Genomic DNA, 26252 nt, shown 5'->3' on the forward strand with positions numbered 1-26252 from the left:
CACGCAGAGCAAATTGACTGTCAAAACCACAACAAGAGCACTCCTTGAGAGAACAATACTATTCTTTGCTTGTGAGTTCAAAGACTCAGATGTCAGCACCGACCAGTTTATTCTCACCCTCTCACAATGAACTTGAGAGCCCACATTTGTTGTGGAACTTTAATTGGGTTCTATTTTTATCTTGCCAAAACTTCGTTTTTGCAAGATTTGTTACTTGGTAAGTTTTTTTTTGTTTGTTTGTCTGTAATCATTGGATTTTTCACCTTTATATCACTCTGTAGAGCACAATTCTCATTGGAAACTCTTGTGGGTACACATATCGTAGTATTATTACAATACCCTTCAGCACATATAAAGGTCAAGGTCAAGGTCAAAGGTCAAGGTCAAGGTCACTTTGCGGTAAATCATGGAGGTCGCCGAAACCCTTGTTTTTTGAGTAATTTTAATCGAATCATCTCCAAACTTTATGCGAATGTAGTATATGGTCTGGCACTCAGCTGATTAGTTTTTGGTGGCGATTGGCTTTGACCTTCATGGTTAGTGCCTAAGGTCGAAATATTTTGACCCCAAGGTCAAATTTTGAAATCTTTGGTACCATATCGTGTAATACCTCATATGAAAACCCTTGATGAGTGCTTTCTAGATATGTCAAGCTTGAGACATTATGACGTCATTTGGTGACGTTATGAGGCAAATGCATATTTTTCATGGTTACTCTGTAGAACGAGTCTTCTCATCGGAATCTCTCGTAGGCAGATATTCCTCAAGGAGTCGCTCCTGGTGGATAGCAGCTCTGTTCACCTCAGTGTGACCTTAAAGAAGTCACACATGGTCACCTTTTGGCAAGATAGGGGTCACCCTGTGGGTGGCATTGGTTTTTTATATTTTCTTACTTTTGGTTAACCGTTTAACCGACTCAAATCAAAGACACCGATTAATTCATTTTTTTCCACAACGTGAAAGTACATCACATCAGAGAGTTTTATTTTAACTTGGTACTTGGTCAGTACCAAGGAGCACAAGCCACTGAGATGCTATACATCACACGTGCTTGCACTAAACAAGATTACATTTCCAGGAATTTATATACTTTCATGGGAGAGTGGAGGGGACTGTTAACTTTAACTGCAATACATGTCTTCTCGGTGAGAAGCACATAATGTAATTACGGCAAAAGTTTGCTGTTATCAGCCCAGGTCACATTGTTCCATAGCAAGACATTCTTTTTTTATCAGCATTTAGGGCAAAAGACTCTTGGCTAAAGGGAAGCATAACTGACATCCAATTCAACTCATGGCAAAGAAATTAAATTTATAAAACACCAGCACAATTACAATTTAGAGTACATTAATATAATTATTTCTTCCACACAAGCATGAGCTTTGGCACACTGTTAGAGCATGCCCTAAGGAAGATATTTAGCTATAGGACCATCGCAGAATTGTCCTGTGGCCAAAATGGCGGCCATTTTCCAAAATGGCTACCACAGGTTGTTATTTTACCAGTAGCTCAGGTTCTAGACTACCTAGGATATTGATTCTGGTGGCTAATCGTACATTTTCAAGGATGAGGAATGCAGTGGTACTATTTACAACATGCTATAACTACTCTAACAACTACCTAACGACATATATCTAGTTTTCAGTGAAATAAATAATAGTAAAATTATAAATGCATTTAATATTGGTGGAGTTATACATGTACATGTTTTGAAACTGTGACATATTCATGTGAGTACAATGCAGTCCGCAATGTTTCCTTTATAATATTTGGTAGTTTATTTATATGAGCACACAGTTCATGTGATTATGCTGTATCTTGCAAATCAATAGTGCATGTCCCATTGGTGTTTGACATATTAGTGGTGAGGGAAAGTCTATGACAGTCCTTCCATTATTAACCAGGTGAGGCCTTCCATGGTAATATTACAGGTTTTCAATGAAATGTAATATTAGTTTCGAGAACACAGTCCATCACAGTGGCAAAGGGCAGTGCACTGAAGTGCTGCCTTGACACATTTGCACTGTCCTCTGCACCCCTTTTTGCATCCACAGTGTATGAGTTCTCGACAGGCCTGGGTCGCTTCTGACAGTGTGGTCCAGTGAACTTCCCATCCACCTGTGTCCTTCTTCTTCCACTCCCAGTCACCTGGGGATGGGAGTTCCGGGGCTGCAACCTTCATCTGTCCCCAGCAGTGACCAGCTTGGTAGGCAGCCCTCTTTGTGCGCTGAATCAGTGCTGCTTGTGTTGGAGGGAGTCCTTCAATGTCTCTACCTTTCTGGGTGAACAGCTGATTGTGTGCCTGATTGACTGATTGCAGGCTGCGAGTGCGGTCATAGAACCATACCACGAATCACTCCAGAGACTCCATCCAGTTGTCTATGGTGTCTGGGGTGGCAGCCAAGGCACAGAAGGCTCTAGTGACGTCATCAAAGGCTAGATGATCAAAGCTCTGGCTTGATGAACTGCATCATTGTCAGCATCGTGCTCACATGCTTTCCCTAATGCAGCACCAACATCCTCATTGCACACGAGCACCACATCACAACCTTGCTTGTGAGCGTCCATGTCTGGGAAGTAACCCAGTATTCTGTTCTTGAGTTTAGTGGAGTGTACATGCCCCGTCACGTGTGTCCCCAGTTGTTCCAGCCTGGTACTGTACAGATTCACCAAGTCTGTTAGCTTGAACACTGGTGCAACCATATTGTCCATGCGCACTTCCTCAATATAGGCGACAAGTCCAGCAAATGCAATTCCATGGTTAACAGTGTCTGCATTAAATTATTGTGCCTTTGTGTCCCTCGCTTTATTGTACAGAGAGGCAAGACACTGAGCATGGTACTTAGCCTCTTGGGCAATGAGATCCCCAACACTGAGTTTGGATAGGAGGTGTTTGTCCTGTAGTTTGAGGGCACACTTCCTCACACGAATGTCAAGTTTGAATGTTTATGCATTGCGCAAAGCATCTCTTGCTGCAGATTTGCCACAGAATAAGCATGTCTCTGTTGAATGAGTTTCATGTTCAATACTCTGACGGGTGAACTTGTGGGTTTCTGGGTCATCATCGTGATGTGTTTTCCTCTTTTCAGCCCTCTGAAGTTTTGTTTTGTTATTCTGCAGTCTGCAGGAGTCATGCCATTTGGCTTTGTGAACCCGGAATACTGCCTCGATGCCCTGACCCTCATCCAGTTTTGACAGTTTTAGTGTTCTTGGCAGGCAACTCATCTTGTCGAATGCTACAAGATGCTCAGCTATGGTCCTGTATTCTGCCCCATCTGTGCCACGTGCTGAATTATATGGACATGTCAGCATCTCATCTGTGTCTTCCTGACACAGAACACATTTGTTCCAGTCTGTGGTCGGGCACTGTTTACCTGATGAGCTATACTCATCAGGGTCCACCACCTTGTATAGTTTGGCCATTGTCGCTATGCACTATACTACTTGAGAATAGTATCTACTGGTTATAATATGAGAACAGTACGTACTAGTTATACCACCAGCACTCTACCATAAGCTGAAATCTTCAGGAAAATATGTTGGCTGCCACCACAGTCACAGTCCAGGTCAACTGAAAGAAAACAGACATACACGCAGATTAGGCGTTGTTACTAGATGTACACAAGTACACAAAAGCTGTACTAACAACATAGATTATCATTGTGACGTTATTATGATGTTCTGTGTGAATATGCAGCAAAATATATGAATATACATAAACATAATTATGAGGTCAGCACACAACTCATGGGCTGATTCTGAAATTCCGGAAAATGTGCATAACTCCGCTAATATTTGATGGTTTTACGATTATTTAATTCCCTGAATGCTAGATATATGTAGTTTGGTAGTTGCTAGCATGTTATAAATAGTACCACTGCATTCCTCATCCTTGAAAATGTACTATTTGCTACCAGAATCAATATCCTAGCTGGTCTAGAACCTGAGAAACTGGTAAAATAACAACCGGTGGAGGGCATTTTTCAAAATGGCCGCCATTTTGGCCACAGGACAATTCTGCGATGGCCCTATAGCTAAATATCTTCCTCAGGGCATGATCTAACAGTGTGTGAAAGTTCATGCTTGTATCATCAAAGGCACAATTCCCCCAAATATTTCACTTATCTGCCAGACTAAACGTGAAAATACGCAAAGCTTGTACCAGCTATATTTATATGGCAGCCAGATGTACCAGGCAGACCTCCCTGACAGACACCCTGTATCTCGTTTAGGTGCTTCTTAACACCAATGGGATGGTCATATCTGAGGCTTGTGAATGCACACAATAAGTTTAAAATCAACTTGTAAAATGATTGTATTTATGATTAATCATATTGGAGGGAGGGAGTAGTGCCAGATCTGGTGTTGGCGCAGTGGTTAGGGCAGCGGCTTGGGACCCAAAAGATCCTGAGTTCAAGCCCCGTTGGGCCACTGAATGAATATACACCAGGGGGTTGACTCAGCCTGTCATCCTTCCGAGGTCGGCAAAATGAGTACCAGTGTACTGGGCCCGGTGTATGCCCCGGTTAGAATAGGTGTACCATATCCCTGTGTGTCGTATGAGGCGACCAGGGTTGCGTCAGGAAGGGCTTCCGGCGTAAAAACCTATGCCAAATCATTATGCGGACAATAAAACGTACTTCCATACCGGATCGGTCGAGGCCCGGGTTACCAACGACCGCCACTGCTACCGTTGGTCAGCAGGGTACCGGTGGAAATTGTGCTACTGCTGGGCGAAGGAGGAGAAGGAAACTGGGAATATGGGTCCAGAGGCAGTGGGAGAGGGGGAAGGGTAGAAGTGTGGAGGTGAGAGTTGGAACTCTGAATGTTGGGACAATGACTGGCAAAGGGCGAGAGTTGGCTGATATGATGGAGAGAAGAAAGGTGGACATACTGTGTGTACAAGAGACCAAGTGGATGGGGAGTAAGGCTAGGCGTATTGGAGGTGGTTTCAAACTGTTCTACCATGGTGTGGATGGGAGAAGAAATGGTGTTGGGGTAATCCTGAAGGAGGATTATGTCAAGAGGGTATTGGAGGTGAGGAGAGTGTCTGACCGAGTGATGAGTGTGAAGTTGGATATTGAAGGGGTGATGATGAATGTCATCAGTGCATATGCCCCGCATATGGGGTGTGAGATGGAGTATAAAGAAGATTTCTGGAGTGAGTTAGATGAAGTGGTGGAGAGTGTATCCAAGGATGAAAGAGTGGTGATTGGAGCAGATTTCAATGGACATGTTGGGGAAGTGAATAAAGAGGATGAGGAGGTGATGGGTAGGTACGGTCTCAACGAGAGGAATGTGGAAGGGCAAATGGTGGTAGATTTTGCAAAAAGAATGGAAATGGCAGTGGTAAATACCTATTTCAAGAAGAAGGAGGAACACAGGGTGATGTGCAAGAGTGGAGGAAAGTGCACACAGGTGGATTACATCTTCAGCAGGAGATGCAACCTGAAAGAGATTAGAGACTGTAAGGTGGTGGCTGGGGAGAAAGTAGCTCGACAGCATTGATTGGTGGTCTGTAGGATGATTTTGGAGGTGAGGTTGAGGAAGAGAGTGAGGGCTGAACCAAGGACCAGATGGTGGAAGCTGAAGGAGGAAGACTGTTGCGTGGAATTTAGGGAGGAGTTGAAACAGGAGGTGTTGGATGGTGGTAAAGAGGGGTGGGATGATTGGGCAACTACAGCAGAAGTGGTGAGGGAGATAGCTAGGAAGGTACTTGGTGTGACATCTGGACAGAGGAAGGAAGATAAGGAGACTTGGTGGTGGAACGAGGAAGTACAGGAAAGTATAAGGAAGAAGGGGTTGGCGAAAAAGAAGTGGGATAGCCAGAGAGATGAAGAAAGTAGGCAGGAGTACAAGGAGTGGTGGCACAAGGCAAAGAGAGAGGTGGCAAAGGCTAAGGAAAAGGCATATGGCGAGCTGTATGAGAAGTTGGATACAAAAGAAAGGGAAAAGGATTTGTACCGATTGGCAAGACAGAGGGACCGAGCTGGGAAGGATGTGCTGCAGGTTAGAGTGATAAAGGACGCAAATGGGAATGTGCTGACAAGCGAGGAGAGTGTGTTGAGAAGGTGGATGGAATACTTTGAGGAGCTGATGAATGAAGAAAATGAGAGAGAGAGAAGGTTGGAAGAGGTGGAGATAGTGAATCAGGAAGTGGGGTGGATCAGTAAGGATGAAGTGAGGACTGCTATGAAGAGGATGAAGAGTGGAAAGGCGGTTGGCCCAGATGATATACCAGTGGAGGCATGGAAGTGTTTAGGAGAGATGGCAGTGGGGTTGTTAACCAGATTGTTCAATAAAATCTTGGAAAGTGAGAGGATGCCGGAGGAGTGGAGATTAAGTGTACTGGTTCCGATTTTCAAGAACAAGGGTGATGTGCTGAGCTGTGGTAATTACAGAGGGATAAAGTTGTTAAGTCACACCATGAAGTTGTGGGAAAGAGTAGTTGAAGCGAGGTTGAGAGGAGTGGTGATGATTTGTGAGCAGCAATATGGGTTTATGCCAGGAAAGAGCACCACTAATGCGATGTTTGCTTTGAGAATGTTGATGGAGAAGTATAGGGAAGGCGAGAAGGAGTTACATTGTGTGTTTGTGGATTTAGAGAAAGCTTATGATAGGGTGCCAAGAGAGGAGTTATGGTATTGTATGAGGAAGTCGGGAGTGGTAGAGAAGTAGATGAGGATGGTGCAGGATATGTATGAGGACAGTGTGACAGCGGTGAGGTGTGCGGTAGGAATGACGGACCGGTTTAAGATAAAAGTGGGATTGCACCAAGGATCGATTCTGAGCCCTTTCCTGTTTGCAATGGTGATGGACAAGTTGATGGACGAGATCAGACTGGAGTCTCCATGGACTATGATGTTCGCGGATGACATCATGATCTGCAGGGAGAGTAGGGAGCAGGCTGAGGCAAGCCTCGAGAGGTGGAGGTACGCACTGGAGAGAAGAGGAATGATAGTCAGTCAGAGTAAGACGGAGTACATGTGAGTAAATGAGAGGGAGGGTGGTGGTATGGTGCGGTTGCAAGGAGTTGAAGTGGGGAAGGTGGATGGGTTTAAATACTTGGGATCAACTGTCCAAAGTAACGGAGAGTGTGGTAGAGAAGTGAAAAAGAGAGTGCAGGCAGGATGGAGTAGGTGGAGAAGAGTTGCAGGAGTGATTTGTGACCGAAAGGTAGCTGCAATAGTGAAGGGGAAAGTATATAAGACGGTAGTGAGACCAGCTATGTTGTATGGTTTGGAGGCGGTGGCGCTGACAAAAAGAGAAGAAGCGGAGCTGGAGGTGGCAGAGTTAAAGATGCTGCGATTCTCGTTGGGAGTGACGAGGATGGACAGGAGAAGGAATGAGTATATTCGAGGGACAACGCAGGTAGGACGGTTTAAAGACAAAGTGAGAGAGGCGAGATTGAGATGGTTTGGACATGTGCACAGGAGGGAAGCGGAGTATATCGGGAGAAGCATGCTGAGGATGGAGCCGCCAGGTAGGAGGAGAAGAGGAAGGCCAAAGAAGAGGTTCATGGATACAGTGAGGGCAGACATGCGGGTGGTTGGAGTGTCAATGAAAGATGTTGAGGATAGAGCGAAATGTAGACTGATGATCCGCTGTGGCGACCCCTAACGGGAGCAGCCGAAAGAAGAAGAAGAAGGAGGGAGAGAGTAGTGAAAAGGTGTAAAGGCGATTCGAAATATATTTGTTGTTTGGTTAAGGGGCCACAAGATAATTTATACTAGGTTTCTGTATATATGCAAAAAACGATATATAGCATGACATCTCAAAAATTTGTGGACTGATTATGACAAAGCTTGGTGGATGAGTTGGGTAGTTTACAAGAACAAACCAATTAAATTTTGGTTAAAGTCTGGATGCAGATCCAGCCTATCAGTGGGATTCAAAATATAAACTCTTCCGTCTTGCATAAGTATGCACTCTACTGAGTGTTGTAGTTTCTTTCTTGATTGGTCTGATGATGGAATTCATTTTTCAGAATGCACTATTCAATTAGTATGTTTACAGCAAATGTATTTGGGGCCTTCTATTTATTATGTATGTATGTATGTATGTATGTATGTATAGCCAGTGTATACATATTGTCACGTTGATTGGCCACTCATCACAACCGTGAATTACACGATTGGGCATGAGGTTGCACACCCTGGAGATCTGTCCTGAAAATGGCAATGCTGTAGGCTCAATTGGATATGGAACAACCCAAGCAGTGTGGATGCTCCACATTTGAATAACCATATGTAAACATGCCCGTTACCAGGATTATGATTTATTTAATTTGAAACCCAGGGAATATCAATGGACCAAAATGGTTTTATCTCAGTGCGACATTAAATGGAGTGAGGCAGACGTGTGTTTTTAAGGTATAGTAACATAAACGTAAACCACAAAGTAACATAAACGGAAAATCTGACATGAAAGATAGACTTTGACGATTATTAAATGACCACTTAACGAAACAAGGAAAGTAAATATATAAACGCCACAACCACAAAAATCAATCATACGAACCAGATCAGGTTTGCGTGAGCAGTCCACAGGAAGCAGCCAGTAACACCGCTGGCATGCCCCTACTGTGTGAGCAGGTTGGCAAGACAAACAGGTACAGCTGAGATGAGCAAACACAGCACAGCCAGCTCCATTGGGTTGCCAATCAAATGGCAACCTTGAACACAAGGAAAAGGGCAACCCAGAAGACAAGACGACAATCCGATGACAACCAGAGGACAACTACCAGCCAGCAGAGGGGTGAAGATCGAGAGCACCCACTTTTATAAGCTCCCTCATGCCCTTTCCCCCTTCCTTGAGGGCCACTCTCCACCCACTCAGTGGCGCTGCCCAATCATGCCCACTATGGGCGTGTCCACCGAGTATCAACCACGCATGCATCTTCGGGCACAAGGGGGGCTTGGTTTACGGGGGTGCTTCCCTCCACCAATCACAATGCGAGTATTTGAGCTTTCTGTAGAGCCAATTGCCAGCCTGAGAGACATACATACCATGAGCCATGTGTAACCAGCGGGCGTGGACCAAAATACATACGTAACCAGCTGGCCGACATTTACAATTACATGTAGGGCCGCCATTTGCTGTGAAGCTGTCATTGCATGCCAAACCTGATGTAGTCCTGCTCCAGTTTTAGCCATGGGGGAACATCAGACAAGATTTCCTTACTCTACCAAAGCTGTAATATGAACCAAACTCATCCCCCTATGTGGACTGTAAACAGACCATTCCACCCTAAACATTGATTAATGCAGATAATGGCTTGAAACCCTATGTGAGCAAACATACTGTTGCGGATTCGCGCCCGCCGGCGTGCTGACGGCCACGTAACTCGAATCGCGGCACGTCGCCCACCGGACGGACAATCCAGTCGTGACCCTCTCGGACTAACGCCGGGAACTAGTCACGGGTGGACCTTTCGGTCTCACCGCGATCGTGCCAATCGGCCCCCGCGTGGGATAGGGTTGCTCGCCAAATTCGACCTACCTAAGTACCCACACGGAGGGTAGACCGGGCGATCGCACCTCGCCGCAGGTCGACTTCGAACACGGGCCACTTTAAGCGACCCGTTCCGTACTATCGGAATAACCGAGCGGTGTTATTCGTCGGCCTCGACGGTTCGATTAATTATCGGGCGTTTTAGCCCACGGCCAACCCTTTACATGAAGCAAGATGGAGATTCAATGAAAGAAAAGACGAAGCGAAGCGGGAAAACAGTTCAACATGAAGCACATTTATTTCGCGATGAACGGAAAGCACACATATACAATTCCACCAAAAGCACATGTAAAAGAAGAAGACAATGCAATATTGCACAAAAAGCAAATGCAACAATGCAGATCTAACCGACTACCGGGCACACGGCAACACTTATACAATTTTACTTCACAGACGGCGCCGACAACACATATTCCCAAAGCAAAAGAAAAGAGGACCACCCTCCAGGATGAGGCGGGCCTGGGGCCGAGACCGGGTCGGGCCTACTGTCTGATGATGAGACGCAGAGCGGCGGTGGCGCCTCAACTCCGCGGGCCTCGCGGACAGTGTCTGGTAGGGGGTGGGAAAAGGGGCCCCCTTTGTCGCACTATCTCAGCGCGGGGGGAAACAGGAGGGGGTTGCTGATGCTCGGGGGAAGGAGGATATCACCCTGTCTCGGGTCCCGCGGCGAGCGTCTCCTCCTCCACCTCGGTCGCGTTGTTGGCCTCTCCCTGTGCAGCTCCCGGTACCGACGCGAGCACCCCCTCGTCCGCCTTCGCCGCCGCCACCTCTCCACAGCTCCGTCCTCTTCACTCTGACTAGTACCACTTCTTTCCAGCTCCACCGACGACTCTCTTGAACTCCGCACAACTCCCAACTGAACTGACGAACGCAGCCGTTTATATAAGTCCCGTGGCTTCGCTCTTTCACCCTTGACCCTCTGCCTCCGACCCTTCACCTCTCTAACTGGCTCCCCATTGGCCCGAGGAAAAGTGGGCGTGAATGCTTTTTGATCCATGTATTTGCATATAGCGACCGCCCTCCAACGCCCTGGAGGCGGGGCCAAATCGCCCCTCGCTCACCGATTGGACGGAACAAAAGTGGGCGTGAGTCGTTTTTGATCCGTTTTTCTTCGGAAAGTCTGTGATGTCTCTGAATACGCTGCTCGGTGCGCGCCCTGCACGAGTCCAGTATCGGTGCCCACGAGTGGCGCGAGATGGTGTGGATGCGATGGTGGCGAGTTGTGACGGTAAAGGTCGTGGCGGTTGTGGTGAAGCGGTGTTGTGGTTGGTGGTTGTTGTGAAGCGGCGTTGTGGTTGGTGGTTGTTGTGAAGCGGCGTTGTGGTTGGTGGTTGTTGTTGTTGTGAAGCGGCGTTGTGGTTGGTGGTTGTTGTTGTGAAGCGGCGTTGTGGTTGGTGGTTGTTGTGTGATGGCTGTTGAGACGTGGTTGGTGGTGGTAATCATGGCGGCTGGTCCAAAATAAAGATAGTAAAAGAAAAACGGCTATCCTGAAGAGTCGCAGCCCGAGTGAATGACATTTATTCCCTCTAGACAACGGGTTTGGGCCTAACTACACATATACTTACCGAGATATCTCACCTAAGGGACCTGAATGGTGGTTTGTGAATTTCGTCAACCACAACAATACCATTACGTCTGTAAGCCTTAATTGTGTCTGTGGACCTCCACCCCCCTCCCCCCCAATTAATGTTACAAATTACAAACATGTGTGGGGTGGAGGCAGAGAGTAGTCGGAAGTTCAAAAGTTTTGCAAAACACACATACAGTATGGAATGAACACTTGGTCTGTATGTGTACTATAAAGTTCTACAAAATTTACTCATTTAGTGTTATTCATTGTATTATTTATTGGCAATGACTTCTTCATTGGCTTTCAACTGAAAATGCAGAGAATTCACTGTTTAACTCTTTATTTTGTCCTTTCCTCTTTTTACAGCAACTGGAGACAAAAGTACAAGAGGAAATTGAGTGTATTAAAACATGTTACATGCAGCGTCAGAATAAACTTGAGGAAAAACTGTGAGTTATTCAACCATTTACATTTTTAGAAGTACCGGAATTGATGGATACGTTGCTTTCCAGTCCATTGTCCGTCTTCTAAAATTGTGATGTTCTTCCAGAATCTCCATAGACAAGGAGAGACAGGAAGCAAAAGAGAAAGTAAAAGTTTTTCAGCAAAAAATGGCTGAACAAGCCACGGTAAGCAGTTAAAATCAACCTTCCTTTGCTGTGCAATCCTCTGGCATGCCATCCCTATTTTTCACCCTCATGCACCATTCAAATTAAACTAAAGTTTTATTTCTATAATATATTAAATTGCACTGCAATATATGATTTTCTGAATTCCCTATCCTTTGGAGCATTCCATTCTTGTAGGCAGTTTTTCTCAATTTGCACGTTTTTTTTTTCTTCCCAGGTTCAATGGCCTGCAAAAGTATTCACCCCCTACCAATAATGCCGCATTTACATGAATGACAAATTATGCAGAAACAATTTTTACAAATTAACTTTTTTTAATTCATAACTGAAGAGATCAAACTAAACATTGTTATCGTTGAAAGAGGTTACATGTCAGGAACACCTGCAAAAAACATGTACAAATCAAAATTCACTGGTTGCACAAGTATTGTTGCAGATCTGGGGTTTGAGGCTCGCCACGAGGGGAACCATTCTGATCCCTCCCAAATGCCTGGTCCTGAAGCTGCCGGGCACAGATAATGCCATGTGCCCGTGGGTTGCAAAGTAACCCCGAACGCCGATTGGTACTGCCAATCCTGGCAGGGTTACACTACTTCACGTATAACCATTTACGGTGAATTGACTGTTCCAAGTGAGTTTCATGCTCTCGATGCATACTTGTATTAACTTACCTTATCAGGTGCAGCCCAGCGGAGCTGCCAAGTACGCACTGGCTAATAAGAGCAAATTAGTGGGGCAGAACTTCCCGGATAACCATTGTGTTGACTACACTAGAGCATTGGAGGAAAAGGCAGAACGAGCTGAGTACATTTATAATATATGCAATTTATTTATAAATAAGGTAAAGAAAGGGCATGTGGCACAACAAAAAGGTTTAAATACAAAACAGTATGTGCAACAGGGGAAAGCAAGAATTTGTGAGGTGTGGCAAAAGACAAGCAGTTACAAACAAAAAAGGACAGTGCAGAGCCAACCCGAGCTAATAATTCTACAATCTTATCTTGTACGAGAACAAGCACCATCAGATTCATTCCCAAGGAAATTAGAGTAGCAATAAAGATTGAGACAGTTTGAGGTGATTGTGACCTTTATGATACTTGGCACGGCCGATGGGCCCACACTTCCCAGTCGCTTAGGAGTGAAGAAAACTGGGGGTGTCTAAGGTGCGTGAGTGAGGTGGTGCAAATGAGGTCCAATGAGGTGCATGTGGGGTGCAGAGTAGGGAAAAGTGAGAAGAGGTGTGTGTCTGTAGGGTACTCTTTTAGCTTTTGTGCGTCCACAGTAGACAAGACAGAAGATAAGAGACAAAACGTGTGAGAGGATGCTTTAACAATGACATGTGAGAAAGTCTGTAAATGTAAATGCTAACGGTCGGATAACTATGATAAGTCTGGTGTTTCGTTTACTCGCTCACCCAGTGCTCTGCTCTGCCGACTCCATTCCACTTTCCTCCTCATCCCGCTAATCAACCCAGAACTCTCTTCTTCTCGCTCAGCACCGAGCACTCAGACCTCAGCAACTCCCCAGCACACAGCCACTATTCAGCAACTACTATGTGCTCTACTACACTCTCAGTGACTCCTCTCTGAACTCAGCAACTACTCATCAACTACAATGCTCTCAGCAACTACTTTGCTCTCGGCAACTCTTCAGCCCAGGTGTTTTATAGATTTCTGGTGAAGGAAGAGCCCAAAGTCGGATCACGATGGTGCGGTAGGCGTTTTCCAGCTCCCTCATTGGTGCACAGACACTTTCCCAAGAAGTAGCCCCACCCCTGCGAGGCTCCGAATCAGAAAACGGCATCATTCACCCCTGAACTCGGCCACTCGACGAAGCTCTGAGATTAATATGGGGCTGGGGCACGGGATTCTGGGAGTGCTTTCCGGCTATGAACGTGTGCTGGACACCAAATGAGGGTCGTGATTGAGCGGAGCGCCAGGGCTATCCAGGCAATATTGAACGGGTTCCAGCGCATACTTGCTCTTTGAGCTGCATGCCAAAACGTTCCAAACACAAGCATTTGTGATGGCAGGTGGTGTCCATGGTTCCCTGATATCCTCAATGGACAGTGGTGGGTGTCCGGGGTACTGACTGTGGTTGCGGAGTTCATAGCTGTTGTGGTGAGGTGATTGAAGCATTGTGGCAGTTATGTTGAGGTGATTCAAGCGTTGTGGTGAGGTGGTTCAAGCGTTTGTAGCGATTGTGGTGACATGGGGGAGCATAGGTTATTGTGGGTATTTTGAGGAAGGTGTTGTGGTGGTCGAATGAAAAATTGCAGCATTGGGGCTTGAGTATGGAGAAGGTTGAAACGAAGTGTCTGTTGGGAAATGACGCATGGTTTGAATGGGATTTTGGCGGCATATGCTAATGAAGCTGTCTGTCAACAAGCGTGCATGTTTGCGTGAAGTAGATAAAGGAATAGAGAATGGAATTAAAGACTTACCTAAAAGTCCTCACAATGCAATTTGTCCAATATACCCACAAGACATGAGAGAAGGGTGAACTAAAACTGATATGAATGAAATAACTGCCTGGGGACCGCTATATGTTGAAGGCATTTGCCTTTAAAAATGTTTAAAATTTTCAGGCCATTCTCTAAAATGTCAAAATGTGCCTTAGGGCCAGCCGAGGCTTAATCCGGCACTGCCCCTGGAGAGAACCAACCATCATCTCAAAAACAGGAACCGGAAGTTAAACTTGCTCACATTTTATTTGCATTTTTTAGCTTTATCGCTTTGGAGTAGTTTATGAATTCTCTATACATTAAGTTTGATTTGAAAGCATCATTAAATAAGCTCAGGTGGCATCAAAATGTGAAAACTTTGGAGGGGGGTGAATACTTTTGCAGGCCGTTGTACATCAGCTCTATTGATATCTCCATGCAATATACAAACAAGTAAATTTTAGCTTTCATCAACACCTAAAGGCCCAGTCACACCTTGACGTTTTAGCCAGCTTATGCCGATTTTTGCAAAAATTTGTGTAAAACGCTGGTACACGTCGAATACGTTATGGGTACGTTTTGTTTATGTTAAGACCACGCTGAAAAACACTGCCATAAGTGGTAGTACGCTGGCTTTAAACGTTGAACTTTTGGGTTTTCCTCAAATTTTTTCATGCTTGAAATTTTACGACGTATGTCGGCGTATGACTCACACGTTCCGCTACGCTGGCCATAAGTTGTAGGCACGTTATGCGATCGTTGACACACGCTTAAACACGTTACTTGTAAGTTACTCATAAGTCCAAACACGTCGAGGTAATGTTTAGCGTACCCAAAACTTATTTCTAACCTACGAGTGACGTTTTGTCAGCACGCTACACGAACGTTGTTCACACTTTGCAACACGTTACCTGAAAATACTACTAATACTACTACTACTACTACTACTACTACTACCAACATCGACATGACTAAATTCTCTCGAACTGCTACTACTACTAATAACATCGACATCATTAAATTCTCTCGAACTACTACTACTACTACTACTACTACTACCAACATCGACATGACTAAATTCTCTCGAACTACTACTACTACTACTACCATCGACATCACTAAATTCTCTCGAACTACTACGACTACCAACATCGACATCACTAAATTCTCTCGAACTACTACTACTACTACTACTAACATAGACATCACTAAAGTCTCTCGAACTGCTACTGCTACTACTACTACTACTACTACTACTACTACTACTACTACTACTACTACTACTACTGCTGCTGCCACTGCCAGTGACATTGACATCTACTCAACATGGAGTCAGGAACACTCACGGGTTCCTCTTGTGAAGCCCATTTGTATATACCAATTCCCCTAAACGCTGCCAATACGCCATTATACGGTAGCTGTAAGTTAGAAACACGTTCAGTAAGTTCTGTGGTCGTCCGGAAGACGTCAATCAAATTCGTCTGCATACGCCAATGTGCGTTTGAGATACGTTACACGTAGGTTCAAAGCACGCTACTAATATGTTCAAAGCACGTTACCCGTAGGTTAAAAATTAAGTTTCGGGTATGCTAAACATTACCTCGACGTGTTTCGACTTATGAGTAACTTTCAAGTAACGTGTGGCCGATGCGTGTAAACGATTGCGGAGCGTACCGAGAACTTACGCCAGTGTATGCGGAACTTGTGAGCCATACGTCGAGTACGTCGTAAAATTTTTCAGTATGCTTGTAATTTCACGACGTACTCGACGCACCACCTAATATGCCAGCGTACTTCATTGTTTTTCATTGTGCTGCTAACGTATACACAACTTACCCATACCGTATTCGACGTGTCCCAGCGTTTTAGACACATTTTTCATAGGTCGGCATACGCTGGCTAAATCGTCAAGGTGTGACTGCGATGTTGACACTTCCAATTTTCAGGCGGTTATGATTTAAATCGGCGAGCGGCAGGTTTTTAACAGAGAATGCCACGAGTTCGGCGGCGTTACTTGCAGCGCGCTATGACTAAGTTCAACTATGGTTGGGCATAGGTTTTGAATGCCGACAACAGGCTAAGCATTCGTTGGTATAAGTTATCTTTAACACAACGAAACGTTCTGTGCCCGTTACTAATACGTTATGCATACGCCCAACACGTTATGAAAACGACCAAAACTTAAAAAAAAAACTCAAAACTTCAGCGTACGCCAACGTTTTACGTGCATTTTTATACGTTGCCATTCCTGGCTAAAACGTCAAGGTGTGACTGGGCCTTAACAGAGTAAATGTATAGAAATACAAAGTTACAATTTGTCACTACATCTGAGGTGCCATCCCTTTTGAAGAGCGAGGAAAAGGGGGGGGGTGGAGAGAGCGATGCCTCACCAAATGTCGCGATACAATCTGGGAGGGGGGTTGGGAGTGAGGAGGATGGTAGTCCATTTGCCGTTATTATGTGTTCCATTGTTAACCTTGTTGATGTGGAAAGTGTATGGTTTTATGATTGTTTTGGACTAACATGGGTCCATTAATAAAATTCAGGTTGGTTGCCGGGGTGGCTACATTGGGGAACTCCTGTAATTTGCATAAATTCAAGATGGCCGCGACATGTCAGACGATGGGGCTAAGTTTTTAATCGGTCAACATATAATCCTGTGTAATACCTATTTTCCATATGATTTTGACATGAGGAATTCAATTTTGGGGTTATTTTTTACGTTCAGGAATAAATAGAGGTTCACATGAAATGTCCATGACTATTTTCTGCTGAAAATTATGCAACACCAATGCAAAAGTGAAGTCATGAATGGTTCACAACAGTATGTTGATAATCAGAAAGCATACACATTGTCATGTCATCATATTGTACATCTTAGGAACAGAGGACATAGAGCCGAGTAGACAACTTACGTATTGTTCATTCCCATTCATTGTACTCGTCCCCTTCCGTATCCTCGTTTCTTTCCAGGTCTGCTTCGACACTCCCTTCTTCCACTTCACTTTCACTGTCCACAGTCTTGTGGGGGTTGAAGCACTTGTCACTGCAACCACAAGTGCAGTATAGCGTGCAGGAGATCTATGCATGGTGACAACTGCAACTTGCAGTACTGCAGGCCTTCCCCTCTGCTTTGCATCCACACTGCACAACATCCATGAGGTCCAAAGGGGCTGGTGGAGTAGCAGAAGTTGCTGGCACTGGGATTCCATCTCTGATGTCCCATCCATATTTTGTAATGTCAAGTTCAGGTGGGGCCTGCTGATCAGCTGATTTTGCAAGTACTGTCTGTAGATGTGCACGCAAAATATGTAGGAAGAGATTGATCTCAGTTGGAGGTAATGTCATGAGCTTGAGGGGCTTGCCAGACTTCCTTGTGTACATATAGTACCTCATCTCACTCATCGTGGTACCTTCTGGCTGATGATACAGGGCACAGAAGAATGTCCGCCCTGCTTCCATGAGTTGTTCATGGCTTGCGTTCAGCTCGCCAAGTGCGGAGTACAAACCAGGGAAGTTGCCAGCTCTCAGTGTCTTCAGGGCTGACACTTTGCCCTTGCCGTATGGGTATGACATGGTATCTGAGCCAGTGATGTAGTGCATTCCCAAAAGCTGCAGACACTTGGGGCCAAGCTGGTCACAGGTGGTGTTGATATCCCAAATTGCTCCATCCCACCTTTCCATCTGCACTGTGGCCTGGGTGTTGCGCTAGTAAACCATCAATTCAAAAACATCAGTGCCATCAGAGAGGATACGTATCACTCTTGCATTACATTCAGCAGCCACGAGCAGGTGTGAGATCATTGTCATGTCTGCTTCATCATGGTTGAATGCACCATGGCTATGGGTCTCCACAGTAACTCCTTCACCAAAGCTATAGGTACTCAAAACCTTGGACAGCTGCAACTTGTTCTGCTTGTTTTTCAGGATGGCGTCTCGACTGGGCAGGGGTGTGTTTATTATGAGGTCATAGTTGATGGAACCAATCCCAGCATGCCTCACCCGTTCATGGTCCTTTGCAGAAACATCATAATATTTGTCAAAGACCAAGATCTTCTGACCAGCAATGGTAGACAGCCTTGTCTTGATGGACTCAACTAAGACTGACACAGTTCCCCTGAAAGGCCAGACAATATGATAGAGAAGTTGGCTCGAGTCAACAATGGTAACATCTGGTTGCAGACTGTTGTGCCTGAACACAGAGTTTGTGTGCCAGTGGTGCTTTGTTGCCTTTCCTTAAGCACCCATATTCATCAATCAGTGAGGGGGATACTGTGCAGAGCTCAAACTGGAAGATAGGTCCTAGCTCCATTTGTCTTTGCTGTCCAATAGTCAGCAGCCTGAGGAAGATGATTTCTAGATCAAAGATCATCTTGTCCCCAATTTTCACTCCTTTCTGTAAGTACTCCATTGTCTTGATGGGGCATGAGATGGTTGCATGGAATCCACCTGGAAGGGATGCATGGAACTCTGCAACCATTTTCTGACCTATAACCACGGAATCCTCAACATTCACTTCAACTTCTCGGGGAGCAATTCGACCATTGGCAATGTTGTACAGATGTGGTGAGTGATTCTCAAGAGGATGAGACACATTCGACAATTCAAGTAAAATCCGGCGCCTTTCATCTGTATCAAGTTCTCTCCTCTTCTTCCCCTCCTCCTTGTGACATGGTCTGATTCTTGTGTCCTTTTCTCTCACTTGGTCTTCATTGTCCTTGTTTGAGGAGTCAGGGTAGATGTGCTCCATTGTAGCTGAGATGTAGGCAGTGACAAGAAAGGAATCGATCCACTCTGCTGCCATCTCTGGAGAAAGAGTCATACCCTTGAGGCCACCCTTGCCAATTCTAATAGCAGTTTGTTCACGGAACTGATCAGAGCTCACACCATTCCAAATGCCTTCCTGGTGACGACACACAAAAGCACCTGATATGAGCTCTGACTTGGCATCTTGTGGCAGCAGATAGCGCATCTCCAGAAGGTGATGGGTGATGTAACGGGCATAGTGATGGTGACCAGCAACAAAGAAGTTGAATTAGTTTGTAACAAACAAAACATTGAATTAGTAACTCGCATTAATGTCGTATGTGAACGTCCAGTTGTCAGAATAGTGACCTTGTTGTCATTCAAAATGTATCTCACACGGCAAACAATTGCCAGGAACTCGAACATTGACCTCAAATTTACTTCTAATCACAAAAATAAGGTTAAATATCGATTCCTCATGCCAAAATTACATGGAAAAGATGTCTCGTGTGTAATTTTATGTTCATTACCTAAAAGTTATATTTTCAGCCTGGTCGATGACGGCCATCTTGTATTTGCGCAAAAATAACAGATTTCCCCATGGTTGCCATCCGGGCAACCAAGCTTAATTTTGTCGATGCATGCCTGTGAACAAGAAACACCATAAAACCATACACTTTTGAGGACAACAAGGTTACTTCTCTGGCAAATGGACTATGGGGGAGAGAGAGGAAGATGGTGTGAGGGGAAGTGAAAGTGGTGAGGGGAGGTAAAGGGAAGGTACAACAAGGAGAGGGGAAGGCAGCATGAGGGGATGGGAAAGAAAGGCAGCGTGAGGGGAAGGTTTGGTGGCGTTAGGGGAAGAAAAGGGCAATAAAATGCACCCAAACAGCAACGTTTTCTTTTTAACCACTGTGTTCGATGTAAACCCAGGCGAGAGCATTTAAAACCCATGCTCTCTACCTAGTATGTTCAAAACTAAACCGTCAATCCTTGACAGTCCCCTTAACAGAGGGTGAGGGGTGTGGGAGCAAGAGAGAGAGAGGAGAGAGAAGAGAGAGAGAAGAGAGAGAGAGAAGAGAGAGAAGAGATTCCAGCAGATGTGATGTCCAGTTTAACGGCACACACATTGATGAATCACCCTGCCTGTGAAACAGTTTATAGCCGGGTTGGGATTCAAACCCAGGCTAGACAGCTTAGAGCGAGTTTGCGTCTCTCTTGGCTATTCTGCCATGATGTGGCAATTCATTGCTTTGTTATGACTGAAAACATTTTTTACTCATTGTAATCATCTCATCTATTTTGCCTTCTAACTTCGGAGATGTTAAGCACTCCATTCAAGAAAGCACTCCAACAAAACGGTTGAAGAAACTTCTTTTATTTCTTTTCTTTTATTTTTTTCTATACATTATCGAGGCTCATATGAGAGCTAACCCACAACACACAGCAAAGGGGGCATGAGACAAGAGGGGTGGGAGTGGGAAGGCCAAAACAGTGGGGAACAAAGACATTAGATCTATGGAAGGGAGAGGGATGGGGCGGGGAACATGGGATATACAAGGGTATTTTAAAAACGAAACGTTGATTTTTTTTTTTTTTTTACATGTATTGATCTATGCTGAAGTGACGAGCCATATAATGAAAGAAGATCTTTCAAAAAATGAAAACGTGGTGTAAAATAAAATTGCACATTTTCAGCAAGCGAATGACCACCTGACGCACTGCCCGAGACACTGCATGGCCAAATGCAGGCAAATGGGCCCTGAACTTTGTTCAAGTCGATCAAGATAATCAGTGACAGTGTGAATATTGTATAGCGCTTGCCAAGTGGCTTAAGCACTCCAACAAAATGTTGATAAGGAATGGCTGGCTTGGCAAGCGATTAGCAATCACCAATCGGTCATATAAAAACCCATGCACCCAGAAATGCCCATGTCTGAATTGGACAAATTAACACTTTTTTGTAGCAGTCAGAACTACTGCTGAAGTCAATACAGAAGTTTAAATTTTGAAATGCGTCTGCGATGAAGAGATTTTTGAGGTTATGGCATGTGCAGAAATTAAATAAAGCCACGAACACTGGCGTCTCCAAGCGTTTACAAGCATTGCAATGTATCCAGCGATTCGTAGATATGATTGATAATCAAGCATTTGATAATTTGAGTGAGAAAAGTGAAACAAAAACCTAATCATGAAGAAACCATTGCAGCCTGCTCCAAGTCGAGGCATTGTTGAGCAGGCCAAAGAAATGGCAAAGTAGGACCCTGTTTTATCCTGAACAAACACTTTCACGTCCATATTTCAGTAAAGGAGCCAGCCTGAGTGAAGGACACAGACACCGTGGAAGGATGCCACAGCAAGGTCGGTTTATTATGCGCATGCACAGCCCCGCTACATCATGATGTCATTCAACACAATACTGCAGACCCCAGCAAGCTTACAGAGGGATGACCAAGGATGATGTCTTGATGAAGGGTAATTAAATAAGGCTGTTAGTTATCTTCAAAAGAGGTGTTCAAATTAACCCAAACACCTAATTTTCATTCATGTACGCCCTTGGAGTTCCCTTACTTGCATTCAAAGTTTCAGGCTGCTAGGTTTCATGATTTTGGAGTTATGGAGGAGAAACACTGACACACACACACACACACACACACACACACACACACACACACACACACACACACACACACACATACACACAAATATTAGTATAAAAGATTATTGATGCACATTCATATAACTGCTGGTTATGACAGGCTGTATTGGTTTCCAAAAGCCAGCAGAAAGAGGTGCAGGCTGAGAACTCAAAACTTCAGCTTCGACTCAAGCAGTTGAGTGAGGATTATCGTGCACGCCTTCTACGATGTCTTCATGACCTCGCAGTGAGTACATCTGTGATTTTCATTTTGGTCTATCTATGGTGATGTCCTTTAGCAATCACACTCTACCCTTTCTTATTTAATAATGACTCTGATTATTCCCACCTTATTGTGGGATTGGTCAGGGAAAGTCTTTAGCTGAGGTCTTTCACAAACCAGCTGGCTAGGCCTAATGGTCAACTGCTGGAATTGGAATTTGACCAGGGTGGCAGGAATTTGAAATTTGATTTGAACATGGCAGGAACTTGGAAGTTGACCAGGGTGCCATTGATAACTCGCCTACTCTTTGGGACAGACACTGTGGGGTCTTTAACATGCACCAATTAATGTGAGCAGAAGAGATACTCAGCTTAACTTAATTCAAGGGACGACACTTTGTGACGACACTGTGTTTAGTCGGGCTTGGAATCCAACTGAGACGACACACCTCACAGGTAAGTGCACTTCTCTGTGCCAACCTGTCAGACTGTGATGATCTCACCATGGTTATTTTGGTCCATTTTTTTGCAAACCAGTCTCACATCAGGTAAAGTTGAACACAAACCAAAGCTGCACTTATTGACATACTCCATTTTGCTGTATGTCTGTCTGTCCGTTCCCATATATCTTGTACAAGCAGGGGTACCCAGCATTTCCTGGTGCTGTTCTAATTCTGTTGGAATTTTGAAGAAATAATTTTTTTTGGTCTTTTTTGTGGGGGCCTAAACACCTCAGGGATCATTTAATATCTTTCACATAGCTACAAAGGCTTAGGCACTAATCAAGTGATTTAAAGAAAAATCCAATTTTTTTTTCTTCACTTTTTTGCCGAAAACACCTCCCCCACCCCCCCCCCCCAACACTCACAGATGAACCTCCAAAAGTTTGACAAAGATCCGTTTAACCATCTCTGAGAAAAATGGCAACACACACACAGCTTTCTTATAGTACTGTGTATATAACTTAAGAATGGAGCATTGTTGGGCCACCAACCTTGGCAGAGGTAATGGTGGCCCTTTGGGGTGTTATTGGTTGGGGGCGATTTTTGGAGGGTTGGGGGAAGTGTGGCAGTGGAGTTCCCATTCGGGCTTAATGATGACAAAATGAAGTTATTCGCGTTAATGATTTCGAGATTTAAGGGGGGAATATGAAATGGGTAATCTAAAAAAAAAAAACACTTAAATGATCATGACTAAACCATTCAAGGATAGTGTAGGCCCTATGGGGAGTAGAATATAGGGGGTGGGGGGTAGGTGGGTGGAGGCTTTGGGAAGGGTGGTGGTCTGTAGGGGTTATTTGGTTTTGTTGTCATGACAACAGTGGGGTGAGTGTAGCACATGGACCCCTCCCCCCCCCCCAAGTGCTTGGCACTTGTTATGGTTTAGTTTTGTCCTGTTTTAATTCATTCTCCCACTTGAGGAGTTCATCCATTCTCATCAAACTAATGATATGTAACAGCTGTAAAATTTAAATGCTGTTATCTTCATGAGCCTTTCTATTTCATTCTTCTTTGTTTCTTTCCTCTATATTGACTTGTTTCCAAACTTACACTTTGTTTTTATCCCCCACCGCGTGGCGGAAGGGGGATATTGTTGTCACCCGGGTCGTCCATCCGTCCGTCCGGCTGTCCGTCCGTCCGTCCATCCGGCTGGCTGGGCGTCAACATTTATAGCTGTGAATGCGATAACTCATAAACTGTTCGCCATATCGATTTGAAATTTGGGTCACACATGTACCACCTGAAAAGGAAGAACTCTATTAATTTTGGGCGTGGCCGGATCCACGATGGCCGACTGGGTGGCCATCTTGAAAAAAAATGTTTTTTGTAATAAATGGAAAACCGCTTATCTGATTTCAATCCATAAACAATATATTTTTGGTCCAATTTAAACTTTTTGCTGTACAGCTCGAAAGACATGATGACCAAATGGTGTCTTGTTTCCAATTCACCTCCCTCATTATCTGGAATATATAAAATATATGACCTTTTTCAATGGCGGGGGATTCCCCATCTCTGATGGGTATGTTTCTACTTTTATTTCAACATTTGCTTCTTTGTACATTTCATTGCTAATTGCTTTAGATTTTGGCATCTTGCTTGCGGTGCTAAAATTGGTGAACCAGAATAGCACCAAGTTCCTTGAATTTGCAAGAAGTCATGGACTTAGGGTGGCTGGTTCATGTTTTCAGCACCCAAAAGCTCAGCGCTGGACTTGGTATTCCATTGCTGGCGGTGTGGCAAAGAAGATTGACCATGTGCTCATTGATGGGTGCTGGAGGATGATCCAAAACTGCAGGGTTGACTGGAATGCTCAGTTCCTCAATACCAACCACATGCTTATTGTAGCAACGCTGAAGTTGCAGATTAAATCCGGGAAAACGATGCCATCCCTGCCTCGGCTGGATGTTGACAAGCTCAAGGATGAGAGGGTAGCTATGGAGTTTGCAAACAGGCTGAGTGGAGATTTGGAGGTTCTGGGTGTTTTGGGGAATCCTGAAGAGTTGTGGAGTGCCTTCAAGACCACCATCCTTGATGTTGCCGGTGGATGTCTTGGAACTCACCAGAGGGCGAAGAAGAATTTGGTCTCTCAAGGGACACTGGATACCTTTGACCAGAGTCGCAGGAGCAGGCTTAATGGCAGAGCTGAGCTGATCAGAGAGCTGAGACATAAAACTGAACCTGCACTAAGGGTGGACAAGGAGGCCTATGTGCGATGAATCTGAGAGGGGGTAGAGCATCACTTGTGGTCAAGTGATTCTCGTCGTCCTTACAGGGGAATTCACGCATTGCATTCCTCCAAGTCCACCTTTCTGTGTACTGCAGTTAGAGCAGAGGGTGGTGTGCTCTTGACAGAGGAGTCCGAAGTGAAGGCCCGCTGGGCCGTTTACTTTGAGCAGCTGTACCAGGCTGATCCACCAGCTGTCGAGGTGGATGTCAGGAGTGTTACTATCCTTATTGCTGACTCTCCAATCAACTGTGATCCACCTTTGTTGAAACATCGTCTGCAGTGAACTGGTTGAAATGAGGTAAAGCTCCTGGGATCTGTGGCATTCCTGCTGAACTTCTCAAAGCTGGTGTAAATACTGTACTCATGTCATTGCATGCAGTGCTGTGCTCTGCTTGGAACACAAGCATCATCCCAACTGACTGGAAGAGGGGCCTTGTTGTCCCTCTCTGGAAAGGGAAGGGAGATCTCCAGGACTGCAACAATGACTGAGGGGTTTCACTGCTCTCAGTACTGGGCAAGGTCTTTGCTCGGATAATTATTGAAAGGATTCGCCACCATCTGTTTGAGCACCAGCGTCCAGAGCAGTCAGGCTTTTTACCAAAGAGGTCAACGATTTACCTCATCCTTGCTCTTCAGGTCCTCACCAAACGCAAACGAGAGTTTCGGCAGGGGCTGCTTGCAGCCGATGTTGATCTTTGCAAAGCGTTTGATTCAATGAATCGGCATGCCCTCAAGAGAGTTCTTGGTCTTCATGGGGTGCCACCAAAACTGATCAATCTGATGTCTGAACTATACTCTGGAACTGAGAATCCTGTGAGATGTGGTGATACCATCTTCGACTTATTTGCTGTTATTGCTGTAGTTTGTCAGGGGTGAGTATTAGCCCCCAACACTTTTCAACATTTGTATGGACTGGATTCTGGGGAGGATGTCACGTCACAGAGAGGATCTTGGAGGACTTCACGGAGGACGTCACGGAGAGATCTTGCGGCATTGCATCATTTTGGAATGTCAAGATCTCTGACCTTGATTTTGCAGATGATGGAATCATCTTTGCTGACACTCTGGATATCCTTTGGGGGCCCTCGGGGTGCTGCATGGGGAGTCGGAGCCACTGTAACTTCAGGTTTTCTGTGTCAAAACTAAGATCCAGGCTTTCAATGACATCGTGGATGCTGCTATCTTGTCTGTACCTGTTTTTGGTGAGGATTTTGACATCACGGAGAGATTCACTTAACTTGGCAGTGATGTCCATGTCTCAGCTGTCTGTGAGCCAGAGGTCAATAGACATCTGGGTCGGGCCTAGGATATTATGCATTCACTGGATCATGGGGTGTGGAGCTGTCGGTACCTTTGCAGGAGGCCGAAAGTCTGAGTCTTCAGGTCCTTGGTCCTTCTTGTGTTGCTCTCCGGATGTGAATCTTGGACTCTGACCAGGGATCTGAGATGGAGACTTCATTCCTTTGGTACCAAGTCTCTTCGGAGAATCCTTGGTTGTCGCTGGTCGGACCTTGTGTCCAACGAGCAGTTGTTGAGAGAGACTCAAATGAGATTTGTTACCTGCATAGTCCATGAGCATCAGCTGTGGCTGTATGGGACATGTGGCTTGTTTTCCTGATGCTGATGCTGCTCACCAGATTCTCTCAGCGAGGGAGCCTCATGAGTGGAGGAGCCCAATGGGCCGACCACGTGCCTTGTGGTTGCAGCAGGTTGAACAGTATCTCAAGGAGATGGGGATGGGCCAGGCATCTGCCTGGGGGA

The 26252-nt window shown here is 45.1% G+C and overlaps 1 protein-coding gene across 17 annotated transcripts in view; it reads left to right on the forward strand.

Moving 5' to 3' along the window:
* CCDC78 (coiled-coil domain containing 78) overlaps positions 1-26252 on the forward strand; it is a 181178-nt gene that overhangs the window by 60002 nt on the left and 94924 nt on the right. For all 17 annotated transcript variants that reach the window (XR_015059250.1, XR_015059247.1, XR_015059249.1 and 14 more), the window contains 3 exons: positions 11450-11532; positions 11634-11712; positions 21661-21786. Coding sequence is in view for 13 of the 17 variants with exons in the window: in XM_085885184.1 (XP_085741310.1) it covers positions 11450-11532; positions 11634-11712; positions 21661-21786 (288 nt within the window). In the remaining 4 variants the exon portion in view is untranslated. The remainder of the gene's footprint in view (positions 1-11449; positions 11533-11633; positions 11713-21660; positions 21787-26252) is intronic.

The sequence above is a fragment of the Eptatretus burgeri genome, chromosome 6 (genome assembly GCF_056783735.1).
Source record: "Eptatretus burgeri isolate ZD-2024b chromosome 6, Ebu_testis_v1, whole genome shotgun sequence".
In the NCBI taxonomy this organism is placed as follows: domain Eukaryota; kingdom Metazoa; phylum Chordata; class Myxini; order Myxiniformes; family Myxinidae; genus Eptatretus; species Eptatretus burgeri.